The sequence below is a fragment of the Prinia subflava genome, chromosome 16, assembly GCF_021018805.1.
Source record: "Prinia subflava isolate CZ2003 ecotype Zambia chromosome 16, Cam_Psub_1.2, whole genome shotgun sequence".
Taxonomy (NCBI): Eukaryota; Metazoa; Chordata; class Aves; order Passeriformes; family Cisticolidae; genus Prinia; species Prinia subflava.
In genome coordinates, this window is record NC_086262.1 from 1,394,188 (window position 1) to 1,414,485 (window position 20,298).

Sequence of the window (20,298 nt, forward strand, 5' to 3'; positions counted from 1 at the left end):
CCGGGCAGGGCGAGCAGTTCACGTGCAGAAGGGGATTTTTTACACCCATTCCTTCACCACGTTCAGTTTTCACGCCCCGCCGGTGGCAGCAGGGAGGTTTCCTGCAGCCGAAGGGGGCAGGGAGGAAGGGTGCCTGTCCCCAGACAAAAGGGCCCTTGTCCCGCCGCGGGGACAGGAGGGTCGCAGGCGGCAGCGCTGATGTGGCAGCGGGCAGGGGCGGGAGCCGCGCTGCCCGCGGGATGAGCGGGCGCTGCCCCCTGAGCCCCGGGGAGCCCCGGCGGCGGCGGGGCCGGGCCGTGACGTGGCAACTTCCGAGGTGAGTCCGGCTGCACCTTCACCGGAGAGCCAGCCCGCCGCTCGTCCTGCTCGCCCCGCCGGCAGCTTCCCAGCCCCGCCGCTGGAGACGATGATTCCCAGGCAGCAGGGACGCCCAGGTACCCCGTGGGGCTGGGAGGGCTCTCCTTCCTTCCTTCCTTCCCCATTGCCCCCGCTCCCACCCGTGCTGCCTCCCACGGCATCTTGTCTCTGGCGAGGGGAGACTGGCGGGGTTGGGTCCCACTGAGAGGTCCCCGTGGGGTTTGCTCCTGGATCAGCGCCGTGGGCTGGGGGCGGAGAGGGGAGGGCAGAGGGCTCCCCACAGGAGCCGGGGGTGGTGTCCAAAGGCGATGGGGATGCAGGGCATTGCCTCATCCTTCTAGCCCCAGGCTTCACCACCAAAATCCTGTGCTGCGAGCCCGAGGGAGGGGACACTGACGGGATCATCCCATTCCCTGGCAGCTGCCAGCACAGGCAGAGCCTGCGGGCTCGAGGGGGAGATGAGGACAGGGACGGGCCCTGCTCTCTGGTCACCCCCGTGTCCCTGTGCCAGGTCACCCCGCTGAGCCATGAATGCCTCGGTGCCCGGCAGCCAGCTGAGACAGCCCGAGCCCCAGGACGTGGCCGCCTTCACCCCCGTCTCCATCCTCAAGAGCGTGACGAAGAGATCGGACGCGCTGCCCATGATCTCGGTGATCGTCGCCGCCTTCGTGCTGCTGGCCGTGCTCATCATCCTGGCCGTGCACTACGGCCCGCAGCTGCGCACCGTGCACATCACGCTCTACCACGAGCCCATGCCCCAGCACATGGACAGCGTGCTCCTCACAGACTGGAGGCAGCTGGGCTCCCTCGGGATGCTGCCGGGCCGGGATCTGCCTGGCATGGGCTCGGCTGGAGTGACCTGCCACTGCTCCTGCAGCCGCCACCTTCCCCACGGGAGTGCTGAGCCCAATGTCATCGAGATCACCTACCTGTGACACAGCCCTGGGCAGGGCTCGAGGGACGTGTCCCACTGGAAGAGCTGGGATGGGCTGTTCCTGTGTCCTGGGACTCGCTGCTGCCCACACACGGAGCCTGCACCTCCCCAGACCCATGGCTGACCCAGGAATGCTCAGCCAGGAGGTTCAGAACCCCTCACTGGCCCCCAAAAGTCCAGCCCAGGGGTGCCACTGTCCCCAGGCTGGAGCTGGGTCCCAGCCTGGGCTCTGGGGCCACCTCAGCCTACATGGGACAGCTTTAGCATCTCTTCTGGTTTTACCTGTCCTGGTTTTACCTGTCCCACACTGCCTGGGAGTGGCCAGCAGAGCTGCCTTGGTCCTTGCTCCATCTGGGGAGCTCTGGGGCTGTGCTCAGCTCAGCTGTAGCTGGAAGTTGCATCATCTGGAATTGTTTTCCAGTGAAAGATGTTTCCACACTCACAGTGCCCTCGTTGCACTGTTTATAGGGTGCAGAGAAGCTTCCAGCCCTTCTTTGCCTCGTGTCACAGCCCCTTTTCCCACACTGGGGAGTGGAACATCGTCCTGCCCCTGCCAGCTCCCCCAGCCCCTCGGGCAAACAGCCAGAGGAGAGGAAGGGAGAGGATGCCGCTCCTGATTCAGTGTTGAGTGGAGCCAGTGACAGGGGACAACATGTCCTGTCCCCAGTGGAGGTGGGTGAGAGAAGAGCTGTGACACAGCAGAGGCAAGAGAGGTGATAATGGCACATCACAGCTGACTGAACATCTGGAGGTGTTGGCACCAGAGGGGTTCACGTGGCTTGGGCAGAGCCCGCAGCATCTCTGTGCAAAGGGATGGGGAGACCTGAGGTCACCCTCACTGTGGTCACCCTCACTGTGGTCACCCTCACCGTGGTCATCTCTCTGTCCCCATCCCCAGCTGCAGTCCCAAGGAGGGAGCAATGGTGGGGTTGGCATCCTCGGTGGGGTACTTCTGAAGTTGCTCTGTCACCCAGGGGAGAGCCTTGTTGAGGTGGCACAGAGGGATCAGGAGAGGTGAAACCTGAGCCCTGCAGGCTCCTGGGGGGTGTCAGAGCATGGTCCCTGTTCAGCCCTGGGGTCTCTGCTCCTGGAGGCACTGGGATCTCTTCAGTCCCAGTTTCTCCTCCCGTGGTGGATGCAGGACCTCGGTGTCTGCAGTGCCTGGGGAGATCTGGGATCCCCTACAAGGGTTTACTCTGCTGGACAGCCCCAGAAGTCAGGGTCCAGCTCCCAGCTCTCCCACTCTGGAAAAGCCAGGTCTGTCTGCCCTCAGATCCCTGGCACAGATCCCTGTGGGCACAGCTGGACAAGAGATGGGCTTTACCTGTTCCTCCAGGTGCTGGAGGTATTCCCAACATGGCAGATGCTCCAGGATCCCTCCTCCCACTTTCCTTCCAACCCTTTTCTTGCTTTAAAGCTGAGTAGTGGTTGGACTTGCTGGAAACTTTTTGTCTCCACAACAAATATAATTTATATTGCTTTTTGGGAGAGTTGTTTTCTGTTTTGAATTTGTTCCCAATTGTTTTCCAGGGCTGATAGGGCATTATCAGCTCTCCCATACCCATGTTAGAGGAGATAACAGCTGTCATTTCCACTGAAAATCATTGAGTCCTGCTCCCTTTTCCATGTCAAAAGAGGGCTTCATTTGCAATGTGTACATCCCTAACAGCACCTCTGAGGAGATAATCACCTCTAGGGACTTCTCCTAATTAAGAAATGCTCTCTGTGAGGGTGGGCAGGCCCTGGCACAGGGTGCCCAGAGCAGCTGTGGCTGCCCCTGGATCCCTGGCAGTGTCCAAGGCCAGGCTGGACAGGGCTGGGAGCAGCTTGGGACAGTGGGAGGTGTCCCTGCCATGGCAGGGGTGGCACTGGATGAGCTTTGAGGTTCTTTCCAACCAAAACCATTCCATGATCTCTTTAAATGACAACTGTTGGTTGTGGTCACCCCCACCAAGAGCTGGAGAAACCCCCTTGTAACCCTCGCAAGATCTACACTGTGACACCCAGAGAGGCTGCACCCTGCCCTTGGGGACATCAGCCGCTGTCACCTGTCCTGGGTGAGGCAGCAGGGTTGTCCCCAGCTTTGCTGGCTGTGTCATTCCTGCTCAGGGAGCAGCTCTGTCCAGCACAAAGCCTTTAATTAGAGGAACAGGAGCTTTCCTGGCAGCCCCCTCTGAAGAACACCCACAGCAGGGAAACATCGGGTTTGGAGAGAAAAGATTAAAAACGTCTAAATATTAATAAAGAGAGAGACAAAATGGGTAATTATTGCTGGCACTTATTGATTTGCAGCCGCTGGGGACTTGTAAAGGTCTGATTTATGTCACAGTGTGCCGTGGCCCGGATCCATCACTTACCCTGTGCGGCACAGGGAACCCACCCCGGGCTGTTGTTCAGGTGTTTTGGGCTGTCAAACTAAAATCAAATCAAACTGGCAGGGAAAGGTGGTGCTGCTGGGTGCCCCATGCCCCCATCCTGTCAGCAGCCCCTTCTGCACTCTGGAAAGATCCAGAACCGAAGCTCCAGCCTTGGGGAGCTCTTCCACGTGTTTCATTTGCAAACAGAAATTTAGATGCAAGCTTTTGGAGCACAGGAACGGAATTACTGTAAGACTTAGAATAGCAAATGAAATCATACAAGCGAGCGACAATATGCTGCCAGCTTTCTCCTCCAGAAGGACATCAAGGGTCAGATCTCAACTCATTGCTTTCTCCCACACAATAAAACATCATTTTTACAGCTTCTCCTCGTTTCTCTTTGGCCACCTCTCCCTCTCTCTGCTCACAGAATTGCTTTTTGTAGCACCGGGCTTTATAAAACACGTCAGGGTCCTGGAGCAGCAGAGCCGTGCATGACATTACCATAACATTATTCCTCTCTATTCACACACCCAGCCGGGCCCAATTTACTTCACTTATAACTTTCTTCCCCTCCTTAATAATAATCCTTTTATGAGCACGGAGCAACAATAACTCTCCTTATCATCCCCTCCGTGCAGGGCAGCTCCTGGAGCCTGGCAGGCAGGAGCTGCTTTGCTCAAAACCAGGGTTTTTTTTGCCTGGGGAAGCTTTCAGGAGCTGCTGCATCGATAATTAACTCTGTCCTCATCAAGGATCGCCTGCACCCCCTTTTATTTCCTTCCTAATTAAGGTGTTGCCCTGCCGGAGGGGAGGCACCTTTATAATCCCCCAGAGAGGGTTTAGTGGGGGTACAGCGGGGTTTGGGGGAGACTCTGCTTGTGATGCTGCAGAGTTGCCTAAAATCGAGTAAAACCCAGGGCAATACCCTAAAATCGTGTAAAAGCGAGGAAAATATCCTGAAACTGTGCAAAACCGGGGAAAACGCCCAAAAATCGTGTGAAACGGAAGGAAACACCCCAAAACCGTGCCAAACTGAGAGAGGCACCCAGAGCACCCGCTGAGGATGGAGGGGAGGCAGCGTCCCCGCAGGGCTGGGGGCAGCGGAGCCCCCGGGACCGTGCGCGGGGGGAAGGGTGGGCGCAGCCCCTCTGTGGGGAGACTTTGGGGGGCTCAGCACCCCCAGGCCCTCGGGCTGCACCGGGGCCAGGCGGGGCCAGCGGCGGAGGCCAGCGCGGAGCAGCAGTGGGCTCTCGTGGTGGAGCGATCCAACTGCACAGCGCAGGCACCGCCGGGGCTCCGCCCGCCCCGGCCCGCCCCGGCCTCGGCAGGCCCCGGGGGCTCCGCCAAGGCACCGCAAGGAGCCCGCAGGGACACGCGGGTGATCCTTGGTGAGGGAGGGGGAGCAGCCCAGCCCAGGCGGGAGCGGTGGCGCTGGGGGTCACCTTCAGCCGGCGGTGGTTTTACGGAGATGAGCTCTGGGAGAGCCAGATCACCCCAAGGGAAGGTCCCTCCACCTCTTGCAGACCTCTGTGCCTGGTGTGAGAGGGGGAATCGCGTCCTTCCTCCTGAGAAGGGGCCCCCAGGAGCCTCCCAGGTCCCTGCAGGCAGCTGAGGACGGGGAAGGTTCTGGGCTCCCTTGTGCAGCTGCACCTCACACACCTCATGCTCAGGGAGGAATTGCTGTCCCGCTGAAAAGGGAGTGACACTTCTAGAGGAGCAAAGGCTGTCCTTGAAGGGCTGAAAATTCAGAATCACAGAATATCCACAGTTGGAAGGGATCCACAGAGGCCATCCTGTTCAGCCCTGGCCCTGCACAGACACCCCGACAGTCCCACCCTGGGCATCCCTGGGAGCAGTGTCCAAGCCCTCCTGGGGCTATGGCAGCCTCAGCCACTGGAAGGGGCTTTAAAGTCTGCCTGGAGTCTCCTCTTGTCCAGGTGAACATCCCCATCTCAGCCTGTCTTCAGCAGAGAAGACTACTAGGTTTGAAAAAGCCTCTTCGCTCTCATTCCAAGCCGCCCTCCGCTCCCTGCTGTGTCATGGCACAGCTCCTGGTCCCAGGCTAACACCGTGTCAGCCCAAAATGACAAAGTTTGAAGATCTCCAGCTGTGCAGTGGAGCTGAAAATAACCTGGTGGTGCTGCTCTCTGCCAGGTGATGGACAGGGAGGGGGGTGCCTCCAGCACAGCTCTGCACCCCTGGGAGCTCGGGGTGTGCCCGTGTCCTGCTCTGGAGCCCAGAGAGCTGCAGAGGAGCTGGGTTTGCACTCCTGCAAATGGCATTTCCAGCTGCTCTGGGCACTGCCAGCATCGGGCAGGAGCTGAAGGAAGCATTGCACACAGTGGAAGCATGAAGTGCTGTAAGAATTCAGTGTAGCTGAGGCTCTTTCTGAGCTTTGCATGAAAGGGTTCAGGTGCAGTCTAAACCTTAGAGGAGGAATTTTGTGTTCACAGCCACCACAGTGCCCGTAGAGGTCCTGAAGTACGCCGGGAGCCTGCCGGGGTGTGAACAGGAAACAGGAGGAGACACGTTTTGTTTTTAGCACCAGATCTCATTTCCCTGCCTGTGCTTCTGGCAAGTCTCAGCTCGACCTGGTTTTTCTTTCCTATTTCCTTGCGGTGTTACTTTGTCCATCTCCCTCCGTGGCACTGATTTGCAGCTCAGCCATGCTTTTGCAGCATCTCCTGCCAGCTGGGGATGTTCTGATGGCTGGGGGGTCACAGGCCTGGTCTGTAGGGATTTATTCCTGAAGAATCATAAATAATTCATGCAGGAGCTCCTCCAGCTCCTCCTGGGCAGGCCAGACCTGTCACCCGTGCTGGGATCTGTGCAGCCAGTCCGGGGACAGTGCTCAGGGGGGTCACAGCCCAGTGACAGAGACTTCTCCTCCCAGCCTTTCCCTGAGCAAACTGGTGCTCAAAATCCCACCTGTCTTTGGGGAGAAAAATGAGTGGTTTGGAGGTTTGGAATCTTCCCAGCTGAGGGGTGGGGGATGGCAGCAAGTGGGGTCTGGCAGGTGGGTGATGGAGTTGGGGGAATTCACCTCCTGTGGTGCCAGTGATGGGTTAAACACAGGGCACTCGGGGAGATTGGTTTGTTCTGCAGCTGGATTGGGAGGCGATGGGAGAAGGAAACCCCACGCAGGGCTCCTCGGGGAACCCCCTCAGTCCTGGGGTATCAGATTTATTTCCTTTCCCTTGCGATGTTCCAGCATGGTTCTTCTGTTCTGCTCCATCCCTGAAAAGAAAAAGCATTAAGAGATCGGGAGCTGGAGGGATAACAGTCCCAGCAGAAGGAAGTGGCCTTCCCACCTCCCCTCCCAAAATCGGGCACGGGCTGGAGACATCCGCTTCTCCACCCGGAGCTCCGCGGGCAGCGGGAGCGATCGGAGCGAGCGGGATCATCCCTCCGGGAGAGCCCCGGGCTGCGCAGGAGGAAGCTCGAACACAAAGCGGGGAAGTGACCTGGCAAAGGTCACCTGGAGCTGGGGCCGAGCCCAGGAATGGCACCGGGGCTCGGGCCACCCCGACACTGGCCCTTCCTCCCGCTGTGCTGAGGGCACGGCTCATGGCACTGGGGTGGCTTTGGTTTTGCTGCTCTTTGGGGCATCAAAATTCACCATGACAAAGAAAAGCGATGACAGCAGGGATGCAGGAGCCTCACAAGAGAAAACCAGAGCAGTGAGGGGAGCTGGGAGGGATGGGAATAGGTTGGGGGGACAAGGGGTGCCCACCAAGGCTGGAAAAGCAGGAGGAGAGGGCGAGGTGGGCACAGGACACCAAAGGCTGCTGGAAGCTGCCCGGAAGGGGTGGGGACACAAAGATGATGTGGCTGGTGGGGCTCTAACCACACCTTGAGGGTGTTCCATAACAGCCAAGGAAAAACTCCACATGACCTTCCCTGTCCTGAATGCCTTCAATCACCCTGAGACCAAAGCAAACCCAGCCTGGGGTCTGGGGCCTCCGCAGGCTCAGGAGGAATATGTGGATCACCCTCAGGCTGTGCTGCTGTGTGTGCACAGCTGGCCAGCTGTGGTGATACTGGTGCAACAGCTGGGCAGCCCGAAGGTGGGGGCTCGGGGTGAGGCACTGAAATAAGACCAAGAAGGGATTTGATGGCGCAGGAGTGACGCCAGGGAAATCAGGGCTGGGCCAAGCTGGGATGGAGCACGTGCCAAGACAGGGAGCAGCGAGGACAGACGGATGCAGGGATGGGGAGAGGCCTGAACGGACACAGGCCGTGTCTGCCAGCACCTCCCTCCTTTCCTCGTGTCCTCCCGGCTGTGTTTGATGTGGCCACGCTCCTGCTGATTCATCAGCTCGTTTTGGTGTGCCCAGCTGGAACTGGTGACATCATCACCTTTGTGTGGGAAAGGCGACTTGGGCGCATTGCCCTCCAAAGGAGCGGGGATTGCACTTGGATTTAGGCAAAATGAACATGTCAAAGGCTGAGATGCAAAAGTGTGAGGAACAAGGCTTTGGGTCAGTGCAGGAGCAGGAGTCCATCACCTCTTCCTGAAGCACAAGAGGTGTGTGCTGGGTCAGGGACTGCAGGAATCCCACCTTCTGGGCAGTGTGCTCTGCAGGTGACAGCAGTGACGGTCCCCACGGCCTGGGATCGGAGGGCACTTCCACACCCTCTGGCAGCTGGGCCCGTGCCGCCCCACGAGCCCCCACCCGCCCAGCATTGCACCCGCCCGGTCCTCCCTTTTCCTGTAGGTGGGGTTTCCATAGGATGTCGGCCGCTCCGTCCCCGGCCCGGCCAGCCGGCCGGTGGCTGCTCCGGGGACGGTCCCTGCGCTCCGGGCTGTCCCGGCCCGGGGGGCTCCCGGCTCCCGCGCTGTCCCCGGTGATGACAGCGCGGGGGACAACCACCAGCCCCGCTTGTGATTTCCCCTCCTTTCCAAGCCCTGGCTGGAGCCCACGGCACTCGGAGATGGGAGAGGATGCCGAGGCGCTGCGGTGGCCCTGAGGACTCTCCGGGGATGCGGTGGCCGGCGGGACAGCCCATGGCAGCGCGGCGGGGCCGCGGGGGCTCTGCCAGCAATGTGCTGCGGCTGAGCCGCTCGGCGCTGCAGCTGCCGGCGCTCTGGTGGTGGTACCTGTTCCTGAGCGCCGATGCCCAGGAGGTGGCCACGTTCACGGTGCAGTACCGGGTGCTGGAGGAGGTGCCCCCGGGAACTGTCATAGGGAGCCTGGCCGAGCACTTCGAGGGCGGCGAGAGCGGCGAGGCGGCCGAGACCTTCCAGCTGATGGAGACCCCCGGGAGGTTCCCGCTGCATGTGGGCAGCGGGGACGGGGTGCTCAGCACGGCCGGGAGGGTGGACAGGGAACAGCTGTGCCGCCACAGCGATCCCTGCTGGGTGTCCTTCGACGTGCTGGCCGCCCAGAACCCGGCCCTGATTCACGTGGAGGTCCAGGTGATGGACATCAATGACAACGTGCCGCGGTTCCCCACGCCCAAGCTGGAGCTGGAGATCTCCGAGAGCGCATCCCTGCGGACGCGGATCCCTCTGGATCGAGCCCTGGATGCTGATGCTGGCCCCAACGCCCGCTGCTCCTACGCCCTCTCTCCCAGCGAGCACTTTGCTCTGGAGGTCGTCTCCAGCTCCGACGGGACGAGGCACGCGGAGCTCATCGTGGTTAAGGAGGTGGACCGGGAGCTGCACTCCTCCTTTGACCTCGTGCTGACGGCCACTGATCATGGGGAACCACCAAAATCAGGTACTGCTCTGATCAAAGTCATTGTCCTCGACTCCAATGACAATAGCCCCGTGTTTGCAGAGAGCTCCCTGACAGTGGAAGTTCAGGAGGATGCCCAGCCCGGGACCCTCCTCGTGACGGTCACTGCCACCGACCCCGACCAGGGTCCCAATGGGGAGATTGAGTACAGCCTGAGCAGGCACGCACCCCCTGAGGTGCTGAGCACCTTCAGCATCGATGCCCGCACGGGCAGCATCCTCCTGAGGCTCCCTCTGGACTACGAGGAGATCCACGCCTACGAGCTGGACGTGCAGGCGCGGGACCTGGGCGCCAACCCCATCCCGGCGCACTGCAAGGTCCTGGTCAAGGTCCTGGACGTCAATGACAACGCTCCCGATGTCCACGTCACCTGGGCCGCGCGGGTGCCCGTGCTGTCCGAGGCCCTCCCCAAGGACAGCTTTGTGGCCCTGGTGACAGCCAGCGACCCCGACTCGGGAAGCAATGGGCAAGTGCTCTGCTCCCTCAGCCAGGGCTCCGAGCACTTCAGGCTGAAGAGAACCAACAGCCACAGCTTCGCGCTGCTGACCAACGCCGCGCTGGACCGCGAGCGGCGCGCCGAGTACAACCTGACGCTGGAGGTGCGGGACATGGGGGTCCTGTCCCTGGCCGTGCTGAAACACCTCACCATCTGCATCAGCGACGTCAATGACAATGCCCCAGCCTTCGAGAAGGCCACCTACGAGGCTGCTGTTGCTGAGAACAGTGAAGCACCTGCCTTCCTGCTCACCATCCGTGCCACCGACCCCGACCTGGGCTTCAACGGGAAAGTCACCTACAGGATCCTGGACCCCTCTGCTTTGGGGTTGGTCTCAGTCGACCCCATCACCGGGGATGTTTTTGCCCTCCAAGCTTTTGATTACGAGCAGGTGAAGAGCCTGGAGTTCCTGGTGACAGCAGAGGATGGAGGGCATCCCAAGCTGGCATCCAACATCTCCATCAGGCTGGCTGTGCTTGACCAGAATGACAACGCACCCATCATCACCACACCAGCGCTGGTGGGAGGGGTGGCCACGCTCTCTGTCCTGGTCAATGTGGACACTGGGTGCTGCTGGGTGGTCCCCGGGAATGGGAGCACCCAGGGGGCTGTGGCAGTGACCAATTCCACACTCGTGTCGTGCCCTGGCAGTCCCTTCCTCTTCTCCATCGTGGCCAGGGATGCGGACTCAGGCATCAACGGGGCTCTCCGGTATGATCTGGTGGGTGGGGATGATGCCGGGCTCTTCATCCTGGACCCCCTCCTGGGGCAGGTGTCCCTCAATGCCAGCAATGCCAGCAGCCTGGCCGGCAGCCAGCAGGAGCTGCTGGTCCGGGTGAGTGACCAGGGGAACACCCCCCTGCACACCCTGGCCCGGCTCCGTTTGCTTTTCCGGCATCACGGCGCCTTCTCCGAGATGTCGGCGCAGGATCCGGGCTGGCCGAGCCTCCCCGTGGTGCTGGTGATCTGCCTGGCCGCCCTCCTGGGCGGGTGCCTGCTGCTGCTGGCGCTGACCCTGTCCCTGCGCAAGAAGGACAAGAAGGACGGCATGGCCTACAACTGCCGGGAGGCCGAGGACGCCCGCAGGCAGCAGCAGCTCAAGAAGCCGCCCAGGCAGATCCAGAAGGCCGATATCCACCTGGTGCCGCTCCTCCGGGGCCGCCCCCGGGAGCCCGAGCCCCCGCGGCCCTGCCCGGAGGAGCCGCCTGGCACGGCCACCCCGCAGGCTCCCCTGCACCTCACCCCCACTCTCTACAGGACGCTGAGAAATCAGAGGACACAGCGAGGCTCAGAGGAGCAGCAGGGCGCCTTCGAGCTGCCCATCCCGCAGCGCCGGCCCTGCCAGCCGCACAGGCCCAAGCAGCCGCTGAGGGAGGCCGCGGGCCCCCCGGCGGCGCCGCACGGCGGGAGCTCGGTGGAGCCCGCGGGAGAGCCCCCAGCGCCGCCCGAGCAGCCGCAGCCCCACCAGCACATCCTCAGGAGCCTGGTCCGGCTGTCGCTGGTGGCCCTGGCGGAGCAGAGCCCGAGCGGGGAGTTCGCCATGGAGTCGCCGCCAGTGCAGGTAGGAGCCGCTCCGGGCATTCCCGGAGTGGGGACAGCCCCAGTCCTTCCTGGCCCGGGCCTCGCCCGCCCTGGGGTGCTGGAATGTGCAGCCCGCTGGTCTCTGGTTGGTCTCGTCCCCAGGCCTGGGCAGTGATGCCCCAACAGCCTGGGCAGGATGGACAAGCCCCCCACCCCGGCAGGGTCACCCCAGCGGGACACGCAGGAGCGGGGCTGTCCAGGGAGAAGGGGACAGTCCCACGGGCAGGGAGCAGCAGGAGGGTGCCGGGGAGGCTCGGGCCCAGGTGGGCAGCCCAGGGCTTGTTTTTCCCCCGGTGTGGGGATGCTGAGCCATCTGCAGGAGGAGGAAATGCTATTAAAAGGCCGGGGGGCTCGGAGGGACGTCCTGGCAGGAAGCAGCTTGAGTGGCCAGCCCGGGGCTCAACAGGCTTTTCCTGCCTTGCAGCAAATCTCCCAGCTGCTCTCCCTGCTGCACCAGGGCCAGTTCCAGCCCAAAACAAACTACAGGGGAAACAAGTACACGGCCAAGAACGGCAGCAGGTAAGGCTGGCTCCCAGCACTTCCCCACGCCCCCTGCCCCTGCTCCAGGCCCGCCAGTCCAAAACCTCCGAGGGCAGGAGACGCCGGGAGACACAAGGGAGAGCCTCGTCCCCTGAGGCTGGAGGTTCCCCACCGGGGCTGGTTGTGCCCCTCTGCTCCTGGCTCCCAGTGCCATTCAGCTGCTCTTCGCCTCCTTCCTGGGGCACCTTTGGCAGGTCCCTGCATACTCACTCAGAATAGCTCCAGTCATAATCAAAACCAAAGCAGAATTACTGACAGTAACAAGCAAAAACTTTACAACCATCTATCTACCATAAAAAAATTAAACATTCCAAAAAAAACCCACCAGATTATATTGTTAAACTATTCAAAAATCTATTCAATTCACTATCCAAACCATAAACTATTACAAACAAAATTAAACTCCAAAAAAACCCTATGCTAAGTAAAATACCATTAAATACAATAACATTATTCAGTTAACAGTTAAAAAACCCTACACAAATCAATAATTACATAACAAAACCCAACAACAAAAACATAAAAATCAAATTTTCAAACAATAGAAAGTTTCCCCTCAAATTATAAAATTACCAACAATCAAAATATTTCAATTATTTCAAAAGCCTCTTAATGTTGTTACAAATTCAACCCGTATAACAAATATAATAATAAAAAAAAAATAAAAAGCACTTTTTAAAGTGCCTGTTTTAAATGTTTAATTATGTTGTGTGTTAATGGTAGTTATTTGGTAGGTATATATTTTTTAAAATATTTCACTGGTATGGTTATTAATTCTGCTGTTGTTATGTTAGAATTTTTCCTCCATGGCCATGAACCATCCCTTGCCAAACTCCTCAATGTTTCTGGGTGCTCAGGAGCACAGAGGGGCCCAGCTCTGGAGGCAGCAGCACAAGGATGTGTTCTCATGGCTCTGGACACTTTCTTAGTGCCTGCCAACACGAGTTTGGGATCCCTGACCCTGTGGGGGGCAGATGAGTGAGGAGCTGCAGCAGGGCTGGAAACACTGAGATATCCCAGCTGCGTGCCCAGGGTGTCCCCAAACTTCATGGTGTTCCCATGAAACGATGCAGTGTGCCCTGGGTGCACGCCCCTGAGCGTGCCGAGCCTTTGTCACTGCCACCTCCCCCTGTCCCCCGCAGCTCTCTCCACCTTTCTCACCTGCAGCTGCACAGGATGGAGGCGGGGGAGAGCAGCTCCAGCGTATCTGGGGTGCTCCTCACCTGGTCCTGCAGGAGGGACGCTCCTCTGAGTTCATGAGGAGGAGCCAGCAGGTCCCTCTTGGCTCAGGATATGGCCCTGGGTCCCTGGAAATGCTCCAGACCAGGTTACACGGGGCTTGGAGCGACCTGGGATTGTGGAGGGTGTCCCTGACCATGGCAGGGGGTAGAATGGGATGGGCTTTAAGGTCCCTTCCAACCCTCCTGTGGTTCTGTGATCTTGCTGCAGAAGGATTAAAACGCTTTCAGGCAGGAAATGTGGAGCAAACCCCCAGAACTCATTAATTGATGGGCACTCAAACTGTCTTCGATTGTGAGAGAGACGCTTGGAGAGGGTGCCCACAGCCCCTCTCCGGGGCATTTTGGGAGCTAGAGACCCTTCCAAGGGCTCACTGGGGCAGGGCTGTGCTGGGGGCTGAAGTGACGTGGCTGTTGTGACCCCTGGCAGGGCTGCAGGGCTGGACACAGGACTGGACATGGGGCTGGACACGGGGCTGGACACGGACTGCCTGAGCACCAAGGACAGCGGGCATGGCGAGAGCGAGGCCGGGGACCGCGACTCTGACAGCGCCTTCGAGCTCTCCGTGCAGCAGCTCGTGGGAGAGGAGCTGGAGACCCTCCTGGAGCCACAGGCAGGTGAGGTGACCTCACTGCTGGGACAGGGTGGGGCTGGGGGGCTCCAGCAGCGGGATCTCCTCAGGTGACCCACACTAACCCCATCCAGCTGGCCTGCAGCAGCCCAGGCACACCGCACCTCCGGAGTGGCTGTGGTGGGGGCAGTGCTTGGGGCAGCATGGCTGGACCATCACAGGCTTCTGGTACCAGGCCAAGGGACTTGCTGAGCTTCTCGTTGGATTTTTCCATGTGTTTATGGCTGCTCTTCCCTCCCATGGACGTGTCTGCTATGGTTTAAGGTTTAGTGATGTGTGAGTTTGGCCTCTGTCGTTGCTGAGGGGCGAGGCCCAGTTTCTCATTGCAGCTGGTGAACTGCTTCCCATGCTGGCCTGAGCCCTCCCTTCATGGTCTCGTGGTCCATGCAGAGTGAGAAAGGGGACACTTGTCCTTGTCAAACCCCTCAAGATGTTATCTACCCTCAGAGCCCCACTGGGCTCCTCTTTCCTCTTCATCTCCTGTGACCAACCTGCAGCTAATTTTATCTTTTTTGAGATGTGTGACCAGGCTTGTGTGCAGTGTTTAGGTTCCACTGGGGGTACAAGGAAGTTTTCTGGTTTGTTCCTGTCCTGCCCAAGCTCCACACTGAGCCCTGTTTGTTGTGACTCCCAAATCCCTCCTCTGCATGGAGGGAGAGCCATCAACACATGACAGGTTGTTGTTCCTTGGGACAATTATCTGACAGTTGGTGACAGAGAAATTCACTGGCCACGTTTCCCTCATGGCACTCAGCATTATCAGGTCCTTCAGCAACCCTCTGCTTTTAAGTGTTTTAGTAGAGTCAACACCAACATTGTCCCCTTTCCATGTCATCTATCACTGTATTGAGCAGATACTCTGGGACTCTGCTAATGACCTCCCTTGGTGAGGAAGATTAATTATTCCTACCCTCACTTCCCAGCTTTTAACACATATTAGTCCCTATGGAACCTGGCTGTAAATTCAGGCACAGCTCAGGTCTCCTGCAAGCCTGGCTGGTGCTGTTCCACCAGCTCAGGTGACCTCTGGCTTCACAGAATTGAATGCTAGAATGGTTTGGGTTGAAAGGGACCTTAAAGCTCATCCCATTCTACCCCCTGCCATGGCAGGGACACCTCCCACTGTCCCAGGCTGCTCCAAGCCCCAATGTCCAACCTGGCCTTGGGCACTGCCAGGGATGCAGGGGCAGCCACAGCTGCTCTGGGCACCCTGTGCCAGGGCCTGCCCACCCTGCCAGGGAACAATTCCTGCCCAATCTCCCATCCATCCCTGCCCTCTGGCAGTGGGAAGCCATTCCCTGTGTCCTGTCCCTCCAGACCCTTGTCCAAAGTAATCCAGGACTCTCTATCCAGCCTTTCCAAATTTCCAGAACACAGCTTCCCATGTGACAATGTCAGGTCGTTCCTCTGGGAGCAGCAGTTCCCTGGCTCTCTCTGCTGAGCCTTGCACAGAAGGATTTCTCTGAATCTGCCTGGGCTGGATTCACCTTCACGCACTTAAAAACTCCTGTCACCATTTCCACCTGCCCTCCCTCTGATCCTGCATTCATTTGAAGCAGTAGTTAATGAACAGCAGCTAATAAACCAGGCAATTTCATATCTGAGTTCCTCTGGCACTCCGGGGTGAATACCATCTGGGCCTGACATTTTCTACATGTTCCTTTTATTGATTTGTTCTAAAAATCTCCTCTCTTGGCATTTCAATTTGAAAGAGTTGGGCTGACTCATGTCCTGTAGCAGAAATTTCATTGTGGAGCCTCTGTGCTCCTCCACAGAAGAGAAACTCATTGAGCTTTGCTGCTGGGGTGGTTTGGACTCCAGAGCTGGGCATTTTTGATGCTCTTCCTTAGGGACAGAATCTACTTCTCCCCCTTTGCCTCCCTGCGCTTTTATTCCAGTAAGGAGCAAACAAAGGAAAGGCTGAGACCTAAAGCTTCCTCAGATTCCAAGGTCCTGCAGCCAAGAGCAGGGAGCAAAGAGGAGCCCAGCTGCATCCCAGGCGCACTGACACGCCCTGATCCCAGAAAAGAGACAGGTGGAGCTGCCCAGCAGCTCCGGATCCTGCCCTGCCCACACAAGGATAGAAAATCTGGGCTATGGTGAGGCTGATCCATGAAGCACTATCTCCTGTGATTCTTGGATCTGATAGGAAAAAAACCTGTTTTGGCCAAAGTCCTGGAATTCCATGGGATCATTAGGGCTGGAAAAGCCCTCCAAGACCATTGCTCCCCAGCACTGCCATGTCCAGCACTGCCCTGGATCCCCAGTGAAACATCCCCATTCCCGGGATGATGATTCCACCACTTCCCTGGGCAGCCTGCTCCGTGCCAGCGGTGAATGCTGAGGCTGTGTGGGTTCCTGCTGGCCATGCCCAAAGAGGCTGCTCTGTTTCAGACCTGCCAAACCTTCCCCAGGAGCCCAGGGCTGCCAAAGCCTCCCCAGGAGCCCAGACCTTCCCGCAAAGGCAGCCGAGCACAGCCGCCAGAGCCGCCGGGCTCCTTCCTCCTCTCCCAAACACAAACACAGCCCTGGACTTGCATCCTGAGAGGGGGGGGAGGAAGCACTGCTGGTGCTCAGGAGCATCCTAACAGCTGGCTGAGGCTGGCTGGGCCTTTGTGCTGTTCCCAGCGGGGGACTGCAATCCCAGGCAGCTCTGGGATTGTTGATGCTGCGGGATGAACTCCCAGCACCGTCTGTTAGCTCTGATCCCCCAGCAGCTCAGCCCAGCACTCCCAGCAGCAGATGAGAGATAGAACTTTATGGATGATAAAAACAACCCCTGCTCCCCAAACACCATTAAAACACGGCAGTAAAGAGTTATTGGTCAAATTAAACATACCTAATTATGAGGTTTTCATGGCCACGGGACTGTCAGCCCAGCTCTCCCTGCAGAGAGCAGACCAGTTGTGCCCTGCTCCAGAGCTCAGGCAGCCAAATATTCAGGGAATGAGCTGGCTTCTTGCACACTGGGGAGAAAGCTGCACGTGTTACAGCAAAACCTGCAGCACGCTCGGGTGATGTCCCAAGGAACAGTCACTGCGACTCAGATACTGAGATGTGAAACTCTGGATGGGAAGCAACACAAAAGAATTTTGGGGCTCCAGCTGAAACAGAAATCTGAGGATGTACCTGCCCTTCTCTGGTTGCCAGGCTGGAGTCCCAGCTCTCGCCCCCAGCCACCCCAGGGCAGTTGTTTTGTAGAGAAAAAGGAGCAGTTGTTGGCTGGCTGAGCAGTCTCAGTCACTGACTGCAGATGCCAGGTCCCAGCTGTGGCAGGGTATTGATCACCCTCTGCAACCAGCAGGATAAGAGCATTAGAACAGGGACTCTCCTTTCAGATGCCACTTTTTAAGTCAGAGTCACACAATTATTATTACAGTGACACCAGCCCTTGCCACCCTGGGACTGCTGGGTTTTGTTACCAATGAGCTTTTGCTGCTCTCAACTCCTTTCCTAAACCAGGTGGTTGCTCTGAACTCCCCTGAGGTTCTTGGTTGTGCTTTGGGAAAGAACAATGAGGGGCTGGAATGCAGCCTCTGTGCACCACAGCACGGACTCTTGTTTACCAGTTACCTCAAAAAACAAGAATCCCTGTTCCCCTTCCTGCTGTCTGACGAGGAAGCTATTCCAGGCTCTCCCTGCTATGGGGTCCTTCCTTATTCTGCAGGAGATGTTTATTCATGGACAGCTATAATCACTTCTTCTCTTGCCAACACTATTTTAAGCATAAAGATTTCCTCTGCTGGTGCTTATCTCCTCAAAATAATGACAGGTTGCAGTCAGATCCCTGGAGAGCACTTGCTTCCTTAGGAGCAGCAACCTCCAGCTCTTGGGGTCTCCATTGTGTCAGTCTGGATCACTCTTGGTTTCATCTCGAGTTTTCCCTGCTGGTGTGGTTTCAGCTCCCTCTTCCACAGATGGATAATCAGATTTGTGTGTAATTCCCCTCATCAGACCCAGTAAAAACCCTGGCTGCGCCTCCCTGCCAGCAGGGAATGCCCTCACCAATCCTCTGTGTGATTCCAGTTGCCCATTTTGGGCCACAATCAAATTACTGGTGCACTAACGAGCCTGCCCCAGCCCCCAGCCCAGGCTCCTCCTGCTCCTCAGCTGTTTCCAATCGAGGAACAACTACTTTAGAGCTCAATTGTTCGCTCCCAGTCTCCAACCATCCAGCTGTGCATTTTATAAACCAGAATTTCATTCTGGTATTATTGTTTTCACAATAACCCATTTCTTTTCGGTCTCAATCTGCCTCCTTAGCAGCAAATTCCCACCCTGGAGTGACCCTGAAGGGAAGTCCACTATCTTTGTGTCCAGTGCTTCCCCCTGGAAAGCTTTTCATTGTCTTCTCCCCTTCAGCCAGTCCTAAACCCTCCCTCTCTCAGGCTTTGCTAACAATTTAGTGAAGTGCCAATTGAGACTGCAACAAATGAGAGCGCACAGCGATTCTAATGGTTATTATATTAAAAACAAAACCAAACCTCCAATAGTTTCAAACCAGTTCTATTTTGTTTGGCTTTTTTTAGCTACTGGTTTGCATGGTGTCACCGGTGATGTGTTTACAATCATTCCTCCCAGCTATTTTAGATATTTTCATTTACCGATATCTTTATTAATTTCCCCCTCTCCTCTGCCGTGCTGTCCCTCCCCAGAGCTGGCTCTCAAGAGGCTGACGGCCGCAGACCCGGCGTGGGTGGCCCGCCTGTCCCTGCCCCTCACCAGCAGCTACAAGGACAACATCTTCTCCCCCGACGCGCCGTGCTCCCCTGAGGACGAGGCAGCCGCGAGGCAGGAGAAACCAAGGACCTTTGAGACCTTTGGCAAAGGTGCTGGGGCTGACGCCGGCGGCGCTGGGACGAGGCTGGCCAGCACCTTCCTGTCGGAGATGAGCACCCTGTTTGAGATGATCCTGTCCCAGAAGGCGCAGGAGCACGGCGAGGCGGGCGCGGGGCTGCTGCGGCAGCTGTCGGCCCGCGGGCACGGCCTCGGCCTGGGCGACGCCGCTGCGGGGCTGTAGCAGCTCGGTGGCTGTGCCAGGGAGAGCAGTCAGAGATTTGGGGTGCCCAGCCCTATCCCCAGCCCCAGCAGGGTCACTGCATGACCCACACCTAGACAGGCGTATTTCCTACTCTGCCTCGCCCCATCGAATTTCTCCACAAGTGATTTCCCCTTTAGTTCCCCTCCCTGCCTGTCCTTGCCTTCCTCCTCTCCCAGCCCGCTCTCCCACTGCCCTGCCAGCCTCCCGCCCCAGCCAGCAGCACAAGGAGCCTTTCCTCCCAGGACAGGGGGTTGTGAGAACAACCACAGCACAGTGAGATACAGCCCTGTGATCACAGACTGTGAAAATACCTGTCACGGACATTGCTGCAGCTGGGCTCCAGGGTTTTAGTTATTTAAATAAAACCATTTTTTTCTAACACTACCCTCTCTGTCAGCCATGTAGCTGACATAACACATGTGCAGAAAGCCTGAAGTGGCAGCTGGGGAAGGGGAGATGTGCCTGTTGTCTCCCGTGGGTCCTTCCAGCTTCAGTGGTTCTGCCACTGGGATCCTGGCATTTCATAAAAGCTCCCAGGATCAGCCCTGGCATGTCTCCTATGGAGAGAGTCCTATGACTGCTCCAAGAGTCCACAACTTCCTTTTCCATAAGGACTGGATGTGCCCACTCAGTGTTCTGGGCTGGGTGACAAAGTGGGAATCAATCACAGGTTGGACTTGATGATCTCAGAGGTCTTTTCCAGCCTTAATGATTCCACTCTATTCTGTTCTCTCCTTTGAGGCCATGGGATTTTGGAGCACAGTCCTTATCCAAAAGCAGACACCAGATGGCTGGAGTCTGCCAAAGGTAACCTGGGAAAAGGGAAGTGTGAAAACACTGTTTTGAAATATTCAGTCACAAGCTTCACCCTTTTTATGGGTTTTCACTTTGATCTGTCTGTCTGGGAGCTGTAAGACAGTTTTGGGATAATAGCACGGGTGGGAAAATCAAGATATTGATGAAGAAGCACACAGGTGTTTGTGCCTCTGCTCTCCTGCACAAGGGAGGGGCAGTGCTGACCCACGGGCTCATGCAGCACTGTGGGGATGGCAGGAAGGGCTGCTGGGCTCTCCTGGACCATCCCAGGTATCCAACCCTGCTCTTTCCCATCTACCTGGAGGTGACAGCTCCCAGCTTTAGATGTGTACACACCTGAGCCACAGCACCAGACAATCACAGCGATCATTTAAAGCAGAGTAAATGAGAAAGTTACCCCTTTCTTTTGCTCTTGGGACTAAATGACAAGAGCAATAGAATAAGATTTCCCCAGGTGGGCTTTTTAATATCCAAAATGTTCTGTTTTATTCTGAGTCTCCAAAATACTTGTACAGATGAGCCCATGTCTGGCATCCATCCACAGATGGGTTTGGCCTGGCCT

General features: G+C 57.6%; 2 protein-coding genes across 2 annotated transcripts; both read left to right on the forward strand.

Annotated features, from left to right (window-relative positions):
* The first annotated feature begins 76 nt into the window (after nucleotides 1-76).
* SMIM33 (small integral membrane protein 33) lies at nucleotides 77-6,881 on the forward strand. Its single transcript, XM_063413663.1, has 2 exons — nucleotides 77-434; nucleotides 869-6,881. The coding sequence occupies exon 2, from the start codon at nucleotides 885-887 to the stop codon at nucleotides 1,290-1,292; it is 408 nt and encodes a 135-aa protein (XP_063269733.1). The 5' UTR covers nucleotides 77-434; nucleotides 869-884; the 3' UTR covers nucleotides 1,293-6,881.
* Nucleotides 6,882-8,400: 1,519 nt separating this feature from the next.
* PCDH12 (protocadherin 12) lies at nucleotides 8,401-19,304 on the forward strand. Its single transcript, XM_063413660.1, has 4 exons — nucleotides 8,401-11,449; nucleotides 11,894-11,988; nucleotides 13,678-13,865; nucleotides 18,535-19,304. The coding sequence occupies exons 1-4, from the start codon at nucleotides 8,597-8,599 to the stop codon at nucleotides 18,897-18,899; spliced, it is 3,501 nt and encodes a 1,166-aa protein (XP_063269730.1). The 5' UTR covers nucleotides 8,401-8,596; the 3' UTR covers nucleotides 18,900-19,304.
* The last annotated feature ends 994 nt before the right edge of the window (nucleotides 19,305-20,298 follow it).

Excerpts from the sequence above, each read along its gene's own strand:
- PCDH12 (XM_063413660.1), top strand. The coding sequence starts at position 8,597 with ATGCCGAGGCGCTGCGGTGGCCCTGAGGACTCTCCGGGGATGCGGTGG. Across the intron at positions 11,450-11,893 it reads TGGAGTCGCCGCCAGTGCAG|CAAATCTCCCAGCTGCTCTC; the intron begins GTAGGAGCCGCT and ends CCTGCCTTGCAG. Across the intron at positions 11,989-13,677 it reads ACGGCCAAGAACGGCAGCAG|GGCTGCAGGGCTGGACACAG; the intron begins GTAAGGCTGGCT and ends GACCCCTGGCAG.
- SMIM33 (XM_063413663.1), top strand. The coding sequence starts at position 885 with ATGAATGCCTCGGTGCCCGGCAGCCAGCTGAGACAGCCCGAGCCCCAG.